The sequence below is a fragment of the Anabas testudineus genome, chromosome 5 (assembly GCF_900324465.2).
Source record: "Anabas testudineus chromosome 5, fAnaTes1.2, whole genome shotgun sequence".
NCBI classification, from domain to species: Eukaryota; Metazoa; Chordata; class Actinopteri; order Anabantiformes; family Anabantidae; genus Anabas; species Anabas testudineus.
Genome location: NC_046614.1, coordinates 10,899,833 through 10,917,807, shown reverse-complemented (window position 1 = coordinate 10,917,807; position 17,975 = coordinate 10,899,833). Strand labels below are relative to the sequence as shown.

Below are 17,975 nucleotides of genomic sequence, written 5' to 3'. Positions count from 1 at the left end.
CTACTTGGTCTTTAGTGACACTCACATAAAAATCATTCTTAGAAATGGGTAACTCATAGAGTTTATATGAATTCAGGGACCACTTAAACCTTGTTGCCAATGGACAAAATGTGTCGATTAAAAACTAATATTGCGTTTGGAAAATGTAATAACCTTGAAAATATCTAATTTAATCACATCATATCATTATCAAAATGCACTTGAATGTTATCACTCATTTCCCTAAATCCAATAAAACATAAGATCCTAATCAAACAAATGAATAAGCTTGACTTTTTACTTTTGCTGAGTAGTCAAACGATATCAAACATATTTTAGAGATACAGCAGATATGGAAGCAGGACCGAGGAGTATAAAAGAGTCTGCTGGCCCTCAGTTCATTGTACAGAGGCAACATGGGCAAACTACTCATCTGCGTTGGTAAGCTGAACTAAAACTTCAGATTTTCTTGCTACACATTTTTACTTAATTATATCTTAAGGAACATTTATTCAGCCTCCTCCACACCTTCTCTGTTTTCTCTGCAGGACTGGCTTTCCTGCTGCATGTGCAGCTAGGTAATTATATCCTCCATCTACTCACTGTGTCTGTAATACTTACATGTGACTATTTTAAGTCGGTGAAATGGTGCAAGACCAATCATTTATATCATTCTATATGTTGCAGGATCATCCTACATCCTCTCCTGTTATTTCACTAACTGGGGACAGTACCGTCCTGGAGCAGGCAAGTATTTCCCCACCAACGTTGACCCATGTCTCTGTGACCACCTCATCTATGCCTTTGCTGGAATGAACAACAACATGATCCAGACCTACGAATGGGACGATGTGAAACTCTACGGAGAGTTCCAGGCCCTGAAGAACCAGTGAGTACACACAAACGCTCACAGTGTCGCGCTCGTAGACTCCAGCACCTGTGAAAACACACTCCACTACATACAAACACTGATTCATTGTGAGAGGTTAACGTGGTTTCTCTCGCTGCTTGCAGGAACAGCAACCTGAAGACGCTGCTGGCCATTGGAGGATGGAACTTTGGAACTCAGAAGTAAGTTGTAATGAAATGAGGATCATCAAGGAAAACTTATGGCACAGGTAGGAGCGCTCTCACTGTCTTCCTGTCGCCAGGTTCTCAACCATGGTTTCCACTGCTGCCAATCGTCAGACCTTCATCAGCAGCGTGATCACTTTCCTGCGTCAGTATGAGTTCGATGGTCTGGATATCGACTGGGAGTACCCCGGCTCTCGTGGATCCACAGCCCAGGACAAGGGGCTCTACACCGTCCTGGTTCAGGTAGGTCATACCTGTTTTGAAAGGCTTTCCCTTTTTAAGTACAATTACGAAGAAGGTTTTGCATTTGATCAGTTGATTGAGTGCAGTCATCCAAATCTTATTTATATTAATACTATAATCTATTAACTTACAACTGTATCTGGTTTTGTCCCCGTCGATCTGTAGGAAATGATGAGCGCCTTTGAAGCAGAGGGCCAGAAGACCAACCGTCCCCGTCTGTTGCTGACTGCTGCTGTCTCTGCTGGAAAGGGAACCATCGACTCTGGATACCAGATTGCCCAGATTGGAGCGTAAGAACTTGAGTGGGCACATGCAAACATTGCATACCCTCACATTCACAACCCTCTTACTAATCATGAACCATCATGTCTGTTTTCCAGTGTGCTGGACTACTTTCACGTCATGACCTATGACTTCCACGGTTCTTGGGAGCAGAATGTTGGAGAGAACAGCCCTCTGTACAAGGGCCCCGCTGACCAGGGATCCATGATCTACTTCAATGTGGTAAGTGTAAAATTTATCAGTTTTTGTTGGTTCGAATCGAAAAGGTTTGTTGAGCTGAATCGTCGGGCCTCACTCAAATCGTAACACTGAGCTTGATTATGGGGACTATAAAGTGTGGTGTGTTGGTTATAGTGTTGATAGTGTTTAAAATGTACATTGGTGACTTTTTCTAGGTCACCCTGTTTATTTTGGCATCACAACCGTTAGTTGATAGCTTGAATGTAGAGAGGGAGACAAACCCCTCTTTTTGAAGCTGCTGCTGTGGTGCACACACTACCCTTGCTCAGCTACTTACATTATGTTGTGTGTTAGGATTACGCTATGAATTACTGGAAGAGCAACGGTGCCCCAGCCGAAAAGCTGCTGGTTGGTTTCCCCACCTATGGCCACACCTTCCGCCTGGCCTCCTCAGACACAGCTGTGGGAGCTCCCTCTAGTGGACCTGGACCTGCTGGAACTTACACCCGTCAATCTGGCTTCTGGGCCTACTATGAGGTCTGTGTTTTTCTGACTCTCTGCTCACATGCTGACTGGACAACATATATATATATTGTGTAGCTTATTAACATTAACTCTCTTGTTGCTGTCAGATCTGCACTTTCCTGAAGCAGGGAGCCACCCAGGCTTGGGATACCCCCCAGGATGTGCCATATGCCTACAACAATGGAATCTGGGTTGGATATGACAACGTTAAGAGCTTCCAGATTAAGGTAAAAAGTCATATATCACTATTCAAATTCAGCAACTTTTGTATTTCAGGCTGTGGTTCACACTTGGTTTCACCTCTCATCCACAGATTGACTGGCTGAAGCAGAGTGGTTTTGGTGGAGCCATGGTGTGGAGTCTGGATCTGGATGACTTCAGTGGCACTTTCTGTGGCCAGGGAACATACCCCCTGATCAACACCATCAAGAGTGGACTGGGAACTGGAACTTGTACGTATGAGCCATTTTCCACTGGTAATAAACATAATGAGACTGTGTTCAGCTTTTAACTCTTTTCATTTATGTCCATTTCATCTCAGCCTGCAGCGCTCGTGCTAACCCCCTGCCTCCAGTCACACCTACCCAGCAGGCTCCACCTCAGCCCGCCGGTGGTGGCAGCAGCAGCAGTGGCAGCAGCAGTGGCAGCAGCAGTGGTAGCAGCAGCAGCACAGGATCTGGTTTCTGCGCTGGAAAGGCTAACGGACTCTATCCAGACCCATCCAACCAGAACGACTTCTATCAGTGCAACCAGGGAAAAACCTATTTCCAGCACTGTGCTACTGGCCTGGTGTTTGATAACAGTTGCAAGTGCTGTAACTGGGCCTAAATGATCAATGCTAGATGACACTGGTTGTTAGGTGCTGGGCCGATATTCATGTAACATCCATGAACATCTGTTTAACATCTGTCACTTTACCTAAATAAATATGGCATTTAAAGCAACTTGATGTCTGCTGGCTTTGTGTCAGCACACCACATTTATTCACCGATAAATTCCGATAATTCAGCAATAAATAAGTCAATTGCAGCAGCAGAAAGACTTTGGCAGCAACAGGCAGGAGACATACAGTACACATGCTGCATGTGAGACAGTATATAACTATATATTTCTCATAAAACAATACAAACACAAAACAAATCTTCTCTATAATCACTATAATTTGCTATATTTTGTCAAACTAGTTACCGTCTCAGTTTCTTGTTTCTGGTGCGCTGCCAAAATCCCTGGTTCATTTTTCATGCTCTCCATCATATCTCAGCACATTATTGTTAAACTAATATAAATATATTCCTGTTACAGAGCTTGAAACGCTTTGTGAATATACTTTTCTGAAACAAGAACACAAGAGTCTAAGCATTTAAAGTTGAAATGAGACAGGCAGTGCACAGTAAAAAGGTTGAGGAAACTAAGTAATATCTCTAATGAAACCATCCACCAGATGGCGCTCACGTAAGAATGAAAACAAGAAGGGGCATTCAGCACATGCAGAAATGCAGGATGTGCAACTTTGAGGATGTGGCTCCAAATTAAAATAATATGGCAGGAAGTCTGCTTTTCACAAACACACCCATACATTTGGGTCTAAAACCGACTGGTTGAAAAGACACTTGAATGTCTATGAATGCACACAATGTGAACTACATGTGCTGAAAAGAACATTTCATTTGGCATTTGGTTTGACAATATTCTTTCTGAACATAACCTACAGTACAGTAACAAGTCACAGGACTAGTATCAGTGCCGTGAAGGGGATGTTACAGCTCAGAGGGAGACAACAGCGATGCCAGACAGTGTATAAAGTATGGCTCAGCAGCTTGGATGTATTATACAAGACAACAAACACATCTTCCAGATGCTTGCTTTTGCTTTTATCACCCTAAAGCAACGACAAGGATGAAATATAACACTGAATGTAGCCCAGAGCTAATCCCCAGGCTGGCTACTGGACACCAGACCAACATAATCTACTGTAGAGTATAGAATACAGCAGAGTACAGTATACACAACCAGTCAAAACAATGAGAACACCAACAGAGGTATACATATTTAAAAATGCTCAAAAAGCACTGGGACAAGTGTGGATGAGACTGGCACAGCTATACAGGGTCTTATAAAGCAACACAAAAATAATAAGTCCTAAACCAGCACATGAGTTAGCCATGGAAGGAATAACTGCCAACACATTATAATGAATTATAACTCTTAAAACACTCAGGACCTCAGAAAGGTTGTTTTTAAGTTGGAGATGGACTTAAGAAGATGTAAGACGAGCATTGGAACAATGTAAGATCTAAATAAACACAGAGGTTAAAGATCTAATGTTTCTGTTCATTAATCTGCATTGAATTTATAACCAGTTTAAATCATTTCAGCAGATGTTACGACTGAAATAAGTTATTCAAGTAGAATATTAGAGTTATCTAAGCATCATCTCTGTGTGTTTAATGAGAAGGTTCACTCCTGTAGAGCATGAGAAGAAAATACAGTCCATGTTAGTAGAAATTAGTTATTTATTGTAGATTGTCAGATTGTGAGGTGAGGGACAGAGGATGATTTGTATATTAACAAAAATGTGTTTTACAAGATTACTGACAGTAGTACATAAAGAACACTTTAGATTACAGACAATAAAATAGATACGAACATGGACACTGACAAAAAATAAAAATGAAACATTATTTTAAAGCCCGTTCAAGCAATATTTTGACATATACATTGAGGCAGACGTTCCCTTTAACATAAAATCACTGCTTGTTAGTTCATTGATTTCTGTGGTTGAGTACTAAATAAAATAAAATTAAACTTTCATTTAATGTCAAAAAACACACACTCACATTAGCAACCTGTTCCAGCAGGTAATGACAGCAGATGAACACGACTGAGACCCAGCTATTTTCAACAGAGAGTAGCGGACCACAGCTCAGCTATAACACCAGTTTGAATGAAAAATGATTACAGGCTGCCCTGTGTCTGCCATGAGACATTTGTGATCTGCTTTGAGTTTCTCTCTGCCTCCTAGAGGTAAAAAAAAGTACTTTTAACTATGTTCACAGAGAGCACTGCTTCACCAAAGGGAAGAAAGTGACAGATAAATATACAAAAATCTACATCAGAGCCATGAGCTAGAGATTACAGTCACGTCTGGTCTGCTCCTGTGGTTCTTCCTGCCACGACAGCGCTCCTCAGAGTAACGCTCTCCGCGATGGACGTCCAGGTAGGGATGCCATTCTTCGGATGGAGAGCACAGTGTCTTCAGACGCTATGGAAAGTAAGAGGTTATCATTGTAAATATGAGTAGAGTCCAGCCACATTGCAATGTTCGGAAAAATGCAAACAAAAACAAAAATGGTGTTTTAATCTGTTTAATCTTTCCTAGGTGCACATACCTTCCATGGGTTTCCCTCTGCACTCTTCATCTTATACACAGCGGTGACAGGGATACAGAGGAGGATGAACACAATCATGCACCACCCCAGAGCCAAGCCCCAGACTGGGAACTGGACTGCACCATAGGAGGGTGGTGTAAATGTCATCAGAGACCAGACTAGGATCACCTAAACAACAGTACACATGAGGGCTTTTTATACATTCAAACACGAGTTTTAAAATTAAGTTACTGTCATTAACACATGTATACAATGAATCAGTCATGTGCCGCACCATGCCTCTGTGTAATGCTCTACTCACCACTATGATGCAGGGGCTGATGAAGAACCAACACATTCTCCACCACAGCCAGAAGGCGAAGCTCTTATGTCCAAGCATCATCTCAATGTCTTTAATGAAACGATTCCCTCCTGTAAGTCATGAGGAGAAGACATGTGTACAGTGCGTGCACCCAGCTGTAGAATTAAGTTGTCTCTGTCACTGGTAAATGCACAAATCTCCAGTTATCATGTTTACCATATATGTAGCAGACACCAATGATCTCCAAGAGAGCCAAAAACAGCAGCACCCAGCTGGCAACAAACTGGTCGATTAGAGTCACCCAGTAGATTCCTGCCTATTTCAAACACACAAGGCCGAGCAAGTTAACTAGGTCATCTTAGACAGCAGCAACACAAGGTCACGCTCAGATTACACAGAGTTACCTGTGTGACACATGGTAGGCCCAGAAGGTAGAGCAAAGAGCATGTCGTCAGAGTCAGTAAGGCGCGTTTGGATTTGAAGATTTTAGGGAAGGCATCAAGTAGACACGTGATGATCACCTCTAATGACAGCAGAGAACACAGCAATGTGCTGTAACGGCACCGGATTTGAATGTTAGACAGTAAATGTGAACTTAAGATCTCACCTATTCCTGCAAACTGAGAGTCCAGGCCAACGGTCAAAAGCATGAAGAAGAACAAAATGGACCACAGAGGGGAAACAGGAAGCTTAGATAAAGCATCTGGATAAGCAATGAACGCCAGGCCAAATCCTGCACGGAGACAGAGAAATCTGACATCAGAGGCCCCCCGGCAGTCTTCCACAGTTTTACTAATTTGTGCTCATGTGCTGTGTCTGTCTGACCTTCCTTCACCACTTCACTGACATTCATTTTGTAGATGTGAGCCATATGACCCAGGATCGAAAATATAGCAAAGCCTGCAAGCACACTGGTACCTAAGGAAAGTCAAAAACAGCAAAATGATCAGATAAATAGAAGGACGATCCTCAGGATGAAATTATAAAATAGAACTACCAAGTGTATGTGTATGTGTGTGTGTGCAGGCCTCCATACTACCAATATTCCTCCATATGCTTCACCTCACATTAAAAATACATTAACACTCTATAAGCAATGTTGCTCCTACCGGCATTAGTAAGTGTTATAATAAATGAGTCCTTGAACACGTTGTTGTGGAAGTTGTTATAGGAGGCAAGTGTCATGACTCCACCCCAGCCAATAGAGAGAGAGTAGAAAGTCTGAGTTGCTGCGTCTTTCCAGACCTACAACAAAATCACAGTCATGCCTTTGATAAAAACATTTTTTTAAAAGTGTCACCGGGAAAGTTGAGTTTCTACCTGTGCCTCAGTTAGTTTAGTCAAATTGGACTGGAAGCCAACGTAGAACTCTATCCCGTCTCGAGCTCCCTCTAGTGTCACACCTCTGATCAGCAGGATCAGAATCACCACATAAGGAAAAGTAGCTGTGAAATACACAACCTGGAAATAAAAGAAAAGAGCTGACATCATGAAAAAGTAATGAAGTTGTTTGCATTTTGTCCACGGCTGCTGGTTGTTTTTAAGCATAAATTGTGTGTGCTGCTGCACATCTTGTTCTTTTTAGGAAGCAGTCATCATGAATTCTAACCACCAGATGTCGTCAAAAAGCTCCATGTTTCGTAATCTTTGCAACGTGAATCAAGTCAAATCTGTTTTTACTTTTGTTACATTGCACAATGAGAAAAATCTTTGGCAAAAAATTACATTTGGATCTAGATTTCTGCAGTGGGATTTATATACGCCCTGACGCAGAGGTGGACAAGTGGTCTGACATGTATAGTGACTTACTTTTCCTGATGACTTGATGCCTCTGATGAGTGCTGCAGCAACAAGTACAGAGCTCAACAGGAGACAGAGAGCCAAGTGCCAAACTACTGGTCCCGTTTCATCTAGACCACTGGATCGCTGCAGGGCCACTCGACTGAGAAAGACAAACACCTGACTCTACAGCCACAGCAGTATTACAAGTGTGTATTAATGCTTGTTTGCATGACTGTGTGATTCTTACTCCCAGTACTGCTCACTCGGACTCTGCACTGGAACTGTGATCAAGTCAGATGAAGGACAACTGCTGTTTTCATGAGTCCAGTTGGCGACTAAAACACCACTTACATTACAAGACACTTGAAATAGAGGGAGAGGAGCAGTTATTGCTTGTTTAGAATATCTATTATTATTTTTATTGCAGGCTAGACACAAAAAAATGTGAAAAACCATTGAACAGAAGTTCTTGTTTTTCTGAGTTGTAATGATTCATTGATATCAGAATCTCATTTCGTTATCATTGTTTCAAGTCATCACACCCCATGACAATGAGAAACCACACATCTGCAACAACAATAGATTTACAAAGTACCTATTGGCGTGTTGCTGCAGTTACTGTCAGCCCAACTGAAGCAACCGGACCACGGCAGCGGAAATTGGAAAGAGGCGAACATGTAGTACAGGCTGTAGGCGATGATGACATTATAGTAAACTGATACTATTAGAGTCACCATAACCATGGCAACACCAACACCCGAAGAAACAGAAACAGGGATAACATAACATAACATAAATGACACAGTTTCAAATGAATGTGTGATTTACTGCCAAGTCTTTTGCATTAAAACTTCACTTACTGACGTTTGCATCTAGATTTAGTCTCAATGACCCTGAATCATTATTAATTCCAGGTTTTGGGCACATATTTGATACATATTTTTCTTTTTGGTGACATATCAAACTTATTTTAAACAAGTCTTTGCCAGTTTGTTTTTTTAAATCAACTTCTATTTTAGGTCTATAGCCACAACAAACACATAAATCCCTGCACTTCTGTCTATTTCTGGACACGTAACAAAGCCTTAAAACCAAACAACCAACTGAGGCCAGGAGTCAGACCATTTTGTGGTTGCACAGTTGACCATTAACCAACAATCTCATTAAATCCCTCTTTCTTTAGGGTAATCTTACCCTGCAGTATGGGCACTGCTCTCCATATGTTAATTGGACCTTGGCTGCAGAACTGACCAAAGGCACTTTCCAGGAAGTAAAGAGGGATTCCCGTAACCACCAGCATCACAAAATAGGGAATAAGAAAGGCACCTGTTAAAAAAAACGATATGGTTGTAGAGGAATGACAGCAGTTTTATCAAATTAACAGATTAGACACCAAATGTCTACATACCCCCTCCATTCTTGTAGGCCAAATAGGGAAATCTCCAGATATTGCCCAGTCCGACAGCATAACCGATGGTAGACAGGATGTACTCACGCTTGCTGGCCCAGTTCCCACGTTCAGTGTTCTCATCCCCATCATCCACATGTGGGTCCTGCTCATCAAAAAGGTCCAAAACTTATTAGAGTGATAAAATGTGTCACATTTGAGTTTATTGATTTACTGTACCTGGAACAGCTCAAGTGAAATTTTAGAAGAGAGCAACAGAAAAGTTTCTCTGGCCACTAACAGTGTTTTTAATTTAGGTTAATTGTCCTTTCAGCCTCAAAGCAGCAAAAAGTGACATTGGCTCCATTGTCATTAAGGCATTTAACCTACATTTGCCACTTATTTCTAGCATTTATGAGAGTAGTTGACCATTGACAGTTGACCATTAACCAGCAATCTCATTAAATCCCTCATTCTCTCGAGTGGTCTCACCCTGGATATGAGCCCTTCTCTTCATACTAATTAGACCATGTCCTATAGCCACTACTGATAAGAGAAAGTGTGCTGCCTCTTCAGCTATAGCAATACATTTCTCTATATTTAGTACAAATGTAGACAGACATAAGGATTTCCTTTTTACAAATAAAAATTAGACATACCATTGTAGTCTTTGTAGTTTAGTTAAATTAAAGTGACAGTAATACGTACAAGAACCATATTCCTCAATCCTTTTTTTGTGATAAAAAAATCCTTTATGAACCTACCTGTTCGACAACTGCAGGATTTCTGAAAATTAAATCCTTGAAACTTTTCCATCCGTACTTCCTCATGTCCTGTCCCCTGCTTGTTAAGCATTTGTATGAGAATTTCACATCACTCAGGTAGGTCTGTTTTAAAGGCCCCAGCACCAGCAGTCAAGAGAGTCAGGCTCTGCAGCCAATCACCTGCCCAGACCCTCCCCCGCCACACCTGTGACCTGGATGTGTGTGAAATTACTTTATTTTTTAAAACTGGAATCATGATTTAATGTACAATAATGAGGGAACTCTCCCATGTGATAATGTTTGTGGTCACCACCCATTTAATCTGATAGGTAGAGACAAATGTTGCTCTCTGTGTGATGACTCTGACGCTGATGACGGTGCTGATTTCCATAGTGCAAGTGCAAACTCTGTATGACCCCTCACCACAGCTTCCTTCAGGGGTGATTAAACATTATATACTGTCTGTATTAATAAATAGACCAAACAGTGGACATGTGACATCACTATCCACTGAGACAACACAGTGATTGCTTGCTGTGTGTGTGTGTGTGTGTGTGTGTGTGTGTGACTCAGGTGAGTGACTCTGTGCCAGTAACCATGTCATCACACCTCCTCCCTAAACCCACTGCTGTGACCGATGATGGCTACATCTCATTTTGGTCAGTGACATCGACACATAATGACTACGCCATTGACATGTGCCTGTCTGTCACTGTAATCACAGCCTGAAGATGTGACCACAGCAACATGAGATCACACCGCCGGTGACAAAGAGAGATAAAAAGTCCTGCTTTACCCATTAATCAACATGTTGCACACCCCACATACCACTCCCACCTCCCATGTTTCTAATATAGGCTTCTTTTTGTCATTGTGTTTTTGTGGGTGAAATGTTGCCTGGTTAACGTCAGCTGATTTGATGGTGCTTCTCGTACTGCTGATCAGATTCTGAATCTGACTTGGGGGCTTTGCTGTCTCTCTTTTCTCTCTTTCTCTTCAAATCCACCATCCAATAAAGGTGTAAAACACTTCAAAAATAAAGCAACCAAAGAAGTTTAAAAATAAAATACAGGAACTGGAGTTGAGTCATATGCTGTGCTTTGTTATCACGATCAAAATCACTCAGCAGATGCAGAGGCTTTCTTTTTCGGACTTTTCTGACCTTATTCTTAACCGTGTTAGTGAGTGAATAGTAACACCTGTTTATCACTGACCTCATGGCTTTATCTGTGCTCAGTCCGCACCGACCCCTGCTTTGTTGCTCTTTTGAGTGAATCTTGGTCAGTGACGTGTCGCCACAATCTAACCATGCTAAACCTTTAATGTACATCAGGCTGTAATGACAGTATCTGCTGGTGTAGCCACAGACTACCAAACACAATGACAGAGAAAAATACTGTAGATAGACATCCTGTGTGTATAAACATTTAACCACTGGTTGGCTGACACATACAGTAGCGGCTGAGCTAGAGTTAGACAAACACACATGCATGACCCCCCATGACAGTGCAGAAATGAGCAAGTATTTGGCTTCACGCTGCAGTAACAACTAACATGAATCAGGGGTTCAACAGAGCATCACCACAAAGAAATTAAAATACAATGCAAAATGTACACAGAGAGAGAGAGAAGACAGAAAGCACAGAGGTCCTTTTAAAAATCTCAGCTTTTATTCATTCTGTCTAATGGGCTCGAACACATAAACTCTTTGTCGATATGATAATCAATCCATGCAGCATATACAGTAACTAAAGAATCAAAACACCCAGTGTCATCTGTATGTTTGATTCACTACAGTACAATATGGAGATATTTGTCAGAAAGATTTCTTTCTAGTTATTTTCAGTTATTTTGTTTTTTTAAAAACAAACACACTAAATAAGCATTATTTGCCGCAATGCATCAAATTGCAATAAGATATTTCACATAAAGTCTGAAAGTATGAAAGATAATAAGTATATATGAATCACACCATACTGTATATGGTACACAAATACAGTTTATCATCCTCTTATCAAACAAGGCAATTAAGGCTTGGAACAAGACAAAGACAGGAAGAGATCGATTGAAGATGGCTACAGCTTCAAAATAAAAACACGGATTACAAAGATCATTGATCCTCGCAACAACATATGATAAGGATCAGGGTCAGATTAATTTCATTATGCAAAATTTGGCATTAGGCTCATACATCACATACTGATTTCAGTGGCTAAAGGCTCATTTACTGAATTTAATCAGATATATTCAGGAGAAACATAAAACGTCTTCAAATAAAAAAGAAAATCACTGCCACACATGGAGGCCTCTCACTATGTAGAGCACTCTGGATGCTAGCTGATGCCACTCACTGTTGACATTAAATGAGGGTCATGCTCCTCATGCGCTTCAGTTTTAGTACACTTCAGAAAAAATAATGTGTCATGCGGTTCATGTAATGTGAACTCATTTGCTTTCACAAACTGCGCCGTACACACTATTAGACCTCAATGCTGGAAGCCTGGCGCAGGCAGAGTGACGACTCTGTAGGGATGTCTTCACGACTGATCTCGTTTCCGTCCAGACGCAACGTCTGCAGTTTGGAGAAATTGGTCACATCCACAATGCTGCAGAAACTTCCCAGTGTGAACTCTACAGCGTCAGGACAGAGGGATGGGGTGGTAATGAACTTGTTTCTTTACAAGTGTCCAACCATCTAACATTTCATTATCTCACTATAAATGAACAGAGGATGTATTTTACCTTTAATCACGTTTGCTTGCAGATAGAGATGTCGCAGTGTGGTACTGACCACAGGGATTCTCTCCAGTTTGTTAAAGCTTAAGTCCAGCTCCACCAGCCCAGTCACATTAAAGGTGTTTGCGGGGATGCCCTTGTCTGTGAGCTGGTTGTGAGACATCCTGATGTACTGCAGCTGAGTGAAACGACCCAGGAAGTCCTGGGGTAGTGAATCAATGGAGTTGGACTCCAGGTAGAGTTGATACAGGTTTTCAGGGAGAGCATCTGGGACCTGGAGTCGGTTCATGCGAATATTATGGAAGATAATAATTGAAAATAATTATTTTATCGTTGCATTCAATGAGACAATCACACATGTTACCTTTGTTAACTTGTTGCTGCTGATGTCTAGCAGTGTGAGGGATTTCAGTGACTTCAGTGATGTGCTCATGTCAGTGACGGCGTTGTCATGGAGATACAAGACAGTGAGGTTATCCATTCCCTCCAGGTCTGCAGGTGTAACCTAGGCAACAGTGGCAATCATTTTAATATTGGACTGATGTACAGTAGAGTCAGAACCCGAATAAGAACAGTCACAAGCAGAAAGACGCTGTGCATGAATGTCAAACCATACAACACATCACCTTTTCGATCTTGTTGTGGTTGACTCTCAGGTCCCGCAGGGAGCGAGGGAGGTTAGAAGGAATGCTGGTTAAATTGTTGTGCTGTAGATATAAACGCTCCAGTTTGTCCAACTTCAGAAATGCCTACAAAAGAAACAATGTTCTCCTAGATTTACAGTTAATTCATAACAGTTCATAACAATTCCTTGCTACAGTGGCACAAAGGGGGTCTTTGGGACAAAGTCTGCAAACCTATATTATTAGTGCACTTTTCCATAGTGAATGTGTGTTTGGGTGTTTGGTTTGTTTGGCCCATTAACGTTCATGGCAAATGTGTGTTGATGTTTGTAAATGAAATATCAAAGAGACTTGTATAATAATAATAATAATAATAATAATAATAATAATAATGATAATAATGATAATAATGATAATAATGATGATAATAATAATAATAATAATAAACCCATTCATATTATTATATTATACAACCTGTCAGCCACCTGTCACTCATCTGGCAACCATTTATACCAACATCACTGTATCCTACTCCTAGAACAGATGTAGGTTTACCTTCTTGCCAATGGCCTCAGATGTCAGCTGGTTGTGATGCATCATTAGCCACAACAGACTGTTTGCATTGATCAGAGCCGAGTCGGGCACAGCTGTGATGGCATTGTTTTGGAGGTACAAGTACTTAACATGGGAGGGTACAGAGGGCATGGCTGTCAGGCCTCTCCCATCACAGTACATGGCGACAGAAAAGGATGAGGGGCAGTCGCATAGTTCGGGACACTCCCCTCTCTTGGTGTCTGCCTGCTGGGAGCCTAAAGGTCTTAGGCCCAAAAAGCGGTCCCAGGCACGTGAGTCTAGTCCATGTGAGTGAGAGAGTGGAAGCAAGGCAGAAAGGAGGAAGACAATCACCAGATGCATGGTCACAGTCACGCGAATCCTTGATGTAATCTAACACAGAGAAAACACAGAGAAACAATGTTACTGAAATAAAAAATAAAAAAAAGGGGCTTTGAATTAAAAAAAAAATTTAATTCTGAATTGAAAAGTCGTTCAGAAATCAACAAAAACTTTTGGTAATGGGACAACTGTTCATATAAATAGATAAAGCTGTGCTAACACTCAGTATGCAAGTTCCTGTCCTAATGTTTACCCTACAGACGAAAAAGCATTTGCAAAAACAAATACTATATAGCAAAATGCTCGTTAACTCACTAAACTACCCACAATTTCACATCACATATAGCAGCATAACATAGTGTAACATACATTTATCGTGTGTGTACACAAAGCCAACCTTACTGTTCTCAATTAGCAGTCAAAGGTGCAGTGCAAATCCTGTCTTTGTTTTAGAAATGTAACGGCCTGAAGAGAGCCACGTTCTTAAGATATTAATCTACAGTCAATTCACAGAGGATGCATTAAAAAAAAGGAAAGAATTAGCCCTCAATGTCATCTGATGAATAGGTCACACTGCTACTCCAACAATATCCAATAATGACACTCCGGCTGCAGACGCCATAAAAGCTCAAACAGATTTATGCCTTTGACCTCATGTGTTTATTTATGTCATATAAAGGTTTGATAGAAAAACACCAGACACAGAACATATGCTCACACCCATGCATGTGCATTCAAACACACACACCTACCTGATGTGGAGACCGGCCCTCTTTGTCCTCTCTCTCTTAGAGTGTGCTCAGGACTGGAGGGAACTCAGACAAAAACCTTCCTCCCCTTACTGGTCTCCTTTCCATTGTGCCAGTCCCCCTTCCCCATTTTTCCTCTCTTTTCCCTCGCTGTTCGTTCCTTCTACCTTCTAATCCACCCACCTGCATCCCATTTTCTTCATTCAGCCATGGCCCAGTACACCCCACACCCCAGACTGGAGCCTCTTTTTCCACCAATGTGAGTGAAGTGAGTGCAAGTGACTGTAAGTGATTGTTCCCATCTGTGTACACTTAGACTCTCAAAGACAAACTCAAGACAAGTAAGATTTTGCATCAAAACCTGTGTACGATTGGATTTAGTGCTACGGCAGCAGAGATAATATTTTTCTTTCAAAAAATATTTAAATTTACCCTTTTTTTTTCGAGGATTTGGCTTCAACTCCCTTCACTCCTCTTCAACAACCTTACATATTGTAAGGAGTTAAATGAAAACACGTGTCACAGTCCTCTCATATTGTCTGTCTGGTCTTAATGCGGGCCTCTTCCTGTCTCAGCATCTTCTCTCCGACATGATCTCCATCAGAATCAGGGATATCACTCACTTTTGTCTTTCATCTCTGAAAACAGTCACAGATTCTCCAGAACATTTTACCCCCCTTTCCTCTCTCAATCTCTTTTCTGTTTCTCGTTATCCCGGGACAGTGTCTGTAATGCAACAAAGGAAGACTTATGTGACCTGATAGATAAACATGTTTCCACTGGATGAATATGTGTTTGATTCTTATTGGTATTCTGTGCATTAACCTTTATCCCTTGAGCCTAAGGTCCCCCAGTTGGGGGGCTTAAAAAAGTATATCATTAAATGAGTAGGTCTCTGCAACCACACGGTCTTTTTGAAAACTTTTGGCCTCATAAAGGGAAAACTTGTGAGATTTGTTAATACTTTTAAGCATCCTTTGTCAAAAATAATCCTAATGGTTAGATATAAGTTGTAAACAAGTGCTACCTTTGGACGTCCACTTTCACACATTGCAAAGCCACTTATGTGTACAGTGTTTTCACCATCATTAGCCAGCATGTTCTGCTCTGTTGACCCTGACTGGAAGTTTCATGCTACTGAGAGGTAGTAGTTGCACAGAAATACAGTAATAAGGCTCTTGAGTTGGGCTGAACCTGCTTTTCAGGTTTTTTTTTTTTTTAAACCCTTATCTTGACTTGAAAAATTGCAACACAGAACAAAATAATGTGTGTGTAACAGTGTGTAAAGTGAATGACAGCATTAATAAAACACACATGCTGAGATACAAACATTATCCTGTGGCTCAGACAACACTACTGGCAGAAATGTATTAGAGGGGTATCACTCTTGGCAAAAAAAAAAAAGAGAAGAAGAACATTTATCTAAATATTCCTTATGTCTGCTGTGGCGCTGTTGTGATCAAAGCGCAGTCATGTCGAAACTTGTAATAACTTGAAGAAGCAGCAAAGTCATGAGTGATGTCTGACAATAAAAGACTTTACACATGAAAAAAGATAGGAACAACCAGATGAGAGGGAAAACTGACTGAACAATGACAGGAAGTGGAAAAACAGTATTGTCAAAAAAAAACTGTATGGAAAATGCTACAGCAACAATTCTTTACTGCTGTCTCACAGTTTCTTGCCGCCACATGTGTGTGTTTGTCCGCAGGCATTTTCGGATACCACATGCAGCTGAAACGTTTTTCTGCTCTCTGTCCGGCTATATTTGTTATTTTTTTGGTCTGACTTAACAGAGGATCATACTAATAAGCTGACAACCTCCCAAGGTTAATACCTCTTCCAACGTAACATCAAAGACCTGTTAATACTGTACGAGGTGATGAAGTAGATAAACTCTGCAAGAAACAGAAGGTGCAGCAGTTATCATTTAGTGTGAGGGGAACTGATTCCCTGCTGACCAGAACTTCAAAGTAAGAGGCCAAGGTGGACTCTGGGTAGCCCCAAACACACACAACCTCTACCCATATCCGTCGCCCCATAGGTCATGAGCAGCACTAAGCAGGGATCAGAAGATCAGAGAACCGGGCTCTTTCTACTCAAACCGTGAACTCTTCACAGGAATGTTAGAGGAATTTTCACTCCTTACATTATTTCTTCACCTGCAGAAAACAGACAAAAAGCTACTGCAAACATACCAAAAATTCTAGTTTTCTCCCGGCTTCAAATATGTTTTCATCACATGCATAAACTCATGTCAACGAGGACAAATACACTTTGTTTGGATCAATTTTATAGCTTTAGTTTAATACAATTCTTTTAAAGTGTGTGTATGTCAGTCAGATGTTCAGTCATCTGGTGGCTAAGCAGATTTATGTCACAACAACAGGTGTTGTGTTTTTTTATGAGTAAAGAAAAAAGCAAGAAAAAGCACTATGCAAAACATAATTGTTTAATGATTTACTATGTTAGAAGGGCTTCAGATTTTACCAGCTGCAATTAAAAACTTCACATAGAAGATGCACATAGATTTGGTTTAATGGTGCCTGGACACTGTGTCTCCTTAAGGTAACTTGAACCATAACACCCCTGGGCATGGGGGCAGCATAAACCATGCAATAGAAAGCAGATGTCTATGCACACACACACACACACACACCATGCACAGATGTTCATAACTGCACCACATCAAGCGTCTCATCTTTTTCTCAAACAGATAAAAGCAGCATCTTTTTATGTATAGATGTTGGTACCAGTGTTAATTATGGGTCTAACCTACATTCTGTTGCCATATTGGTGAAATCTATGACTTGAACAGTTTTAAATCTGCTGTGTAAAACTAAAAAAAGTGGATATTAAAAATACCCTTCAGGGTGCAGTGGTGCAGCAAGATGCATGCAGCTGCCACATCACGAATTCATCACCATATCAGAGACATCTGTTGTGAAGTGCGTGTGTCTGGGTGACTTTAAACAATTATAAAACTTCCTACTTAGAACAGAACATTAATACAAATATAGCACAAATACAGTACATACATAATACATATTTCTTCATTCAGTCTGGT

The 17,975-nt window shown here is 41.0% G+C and overlaps 3 protein-coding genes across 3 annotated transcripts; 1 reads left to right on the top strand and 2 right to left on the bottom strand.

The window, feature by feature from the left end:
- Positions 1 to 395: 395 nt before the first annotated feature.
- Positions 396 to 3,111, top strand: LOC113154550 (acidic mammalian chitinase-like). The gene is made up of 11 exons (XM_026348814.1): positions 396 to 420; positions 528 to 557; positions 667 to 868; positions 994 to 1,050; positions 1,131 to 1,296; positions 1,462 to 1,586; positions 1,677 to 1,800; positions 2,113 to 2,295; positions 2,391 to 2,510; positions 2,597 to 2,739; positions 2,832 to 3,111. The coding sequence occupies exons 1-11, from the start codon at positions 396 to 398 to the stop codon at positions 3,109 to 3,111; spliced, it is 1,455 nt and encodes a 484-aa protein (XP_026204599.1).
- A 1,716-nt stretch (positions 3,112 to 4,827) lies between these two features.
- slc6a14 (solute carrier family 6 member 14) lies at positions 4,828 to 9,982 on the bottom strand. Its single transcript, XM_026346576.1, has 15 exons — positions 9,907 to 9,982; positions 9,164 to 9,308; positions 8,952 to 9,081; positions 8,351 to 8,514; positions 8,003 to 8,117; positions 7,783 to 7,915; positions 7,294 to 7,434; positions 7,083 to 7,218; positions 6,799 to 6,891; positions 6,581 to 6,706; positions 6,378 to 6,496; positions 6,190 to 6,289; positions 5,974 to 6,083; positions 5,673 to 5,840; positions 4,828 to 5,545 (listed from the first exon to the last, which is right to left on the bottom strand). Exons 1-15 carry the CDS (start codon positions 9,970 to 9,972, stop codon positions 5,396 to 5,398), a joined length of 1,896 nt encoding a protein of 631 aa, XP_026202361.1. The 5' UTR covers positions 9,973 to 9,982; the 3' UTR covers positions 4,828 to 5,395.
- Positions 9,983 to 11,077: 1,095 nt separating this feature from the next.
- fmoda (fibromodulin a) lies at positions 11,078 to 15,012 on the bottom strand. Its single transcript, XM_026346574.1, has 6 exons — positions 14,912 to 15,012; positions 13,821 to 14,210; positions 13,269 to 13,391; positions 13,007 to 13,147; positions 12,649 to 12,916; positions 11,078 to 12,537 (listed from the first exon to the last, which is right to left on the bottom strand). Exons 2-6 carry the CDS (start codon positions 14,178 to 14,180, stop codon positions 12,386 to 12,388), a joined length of 1,044 nt encoding a protein of 347 aa, XP_026202359.1. The 5' UTR covers positions 14,181 to 14,210; positions 14,912 to 15,012; the 3' UTR covers positions 11,078 to 12,385.
- Between the last annotated feature and the right edge of the window lie 2,963 nt (positions 15,013 to 17,975).

Bases quoted from the DNA above. Each gene is read 5' to 3' on its own strand.
- LOC113154550 (XM_026348814.1), top strand. From the start codon at position 396: ATGGGCAAACTACTCATCTGCGTTG. The intron at 421-527 runs GTAAGCTGAACT...TTTTCTCTGCAG, and splicing joins CAAACTACTCATCTGCGTTG to GACTGGCTTTCCTGCTGCAT. The intron at 558-666 runs GTAATTATATCC...TATATGTTGCAG, and splicing joins CCTGCTGCATGTGCAGCTAG to GATCATCCTACATCCTCTCC.
- fmoda (XM_026346574.1), bottom strand. From the start codon at position 14,180: ATGCATCTGGTGATTGTCTTCCTCCTTTCTGCCTTGCTTCCACTCTCT. The intron at 13,392-13,820 runs GTAAACCTACAT...TTTCTTTTGTAG, and splicing joins CTGAGGCCATTGGCAAGAAG to GCATTTCTGAAGTTGGACAA. The intron at 12,538-12,648 runs GTAAAATACATC...CTGACGCTGTAG, and splicing joins GCAAGCAAACGTGATTAAAG to AGTTCACACTGGGAAGTTTC.
- slc6a14 (XM_026346576.1), bottom strand. From the start codon at position 9,972: ATGAGGAAGTACGGATGGAAAAGTTTCAAGGATTTAATTTTCAGAAAT. The intron at 7,916-8,002 runs GTAAGAATCACA...TGTCTTTCTCAG, and splicing joins CCGAGTGAGCAGTACTGGGA to TCGAGTGGCCCTGCAGCGAT. The intron at 6,707-6,798 runs GTCAGACAGACA...GTCTCCGTGCAG, and splicing joins CAGTGAAGTGGTGAAGGAAG to GATTTGGCCTGGCGTTCATT.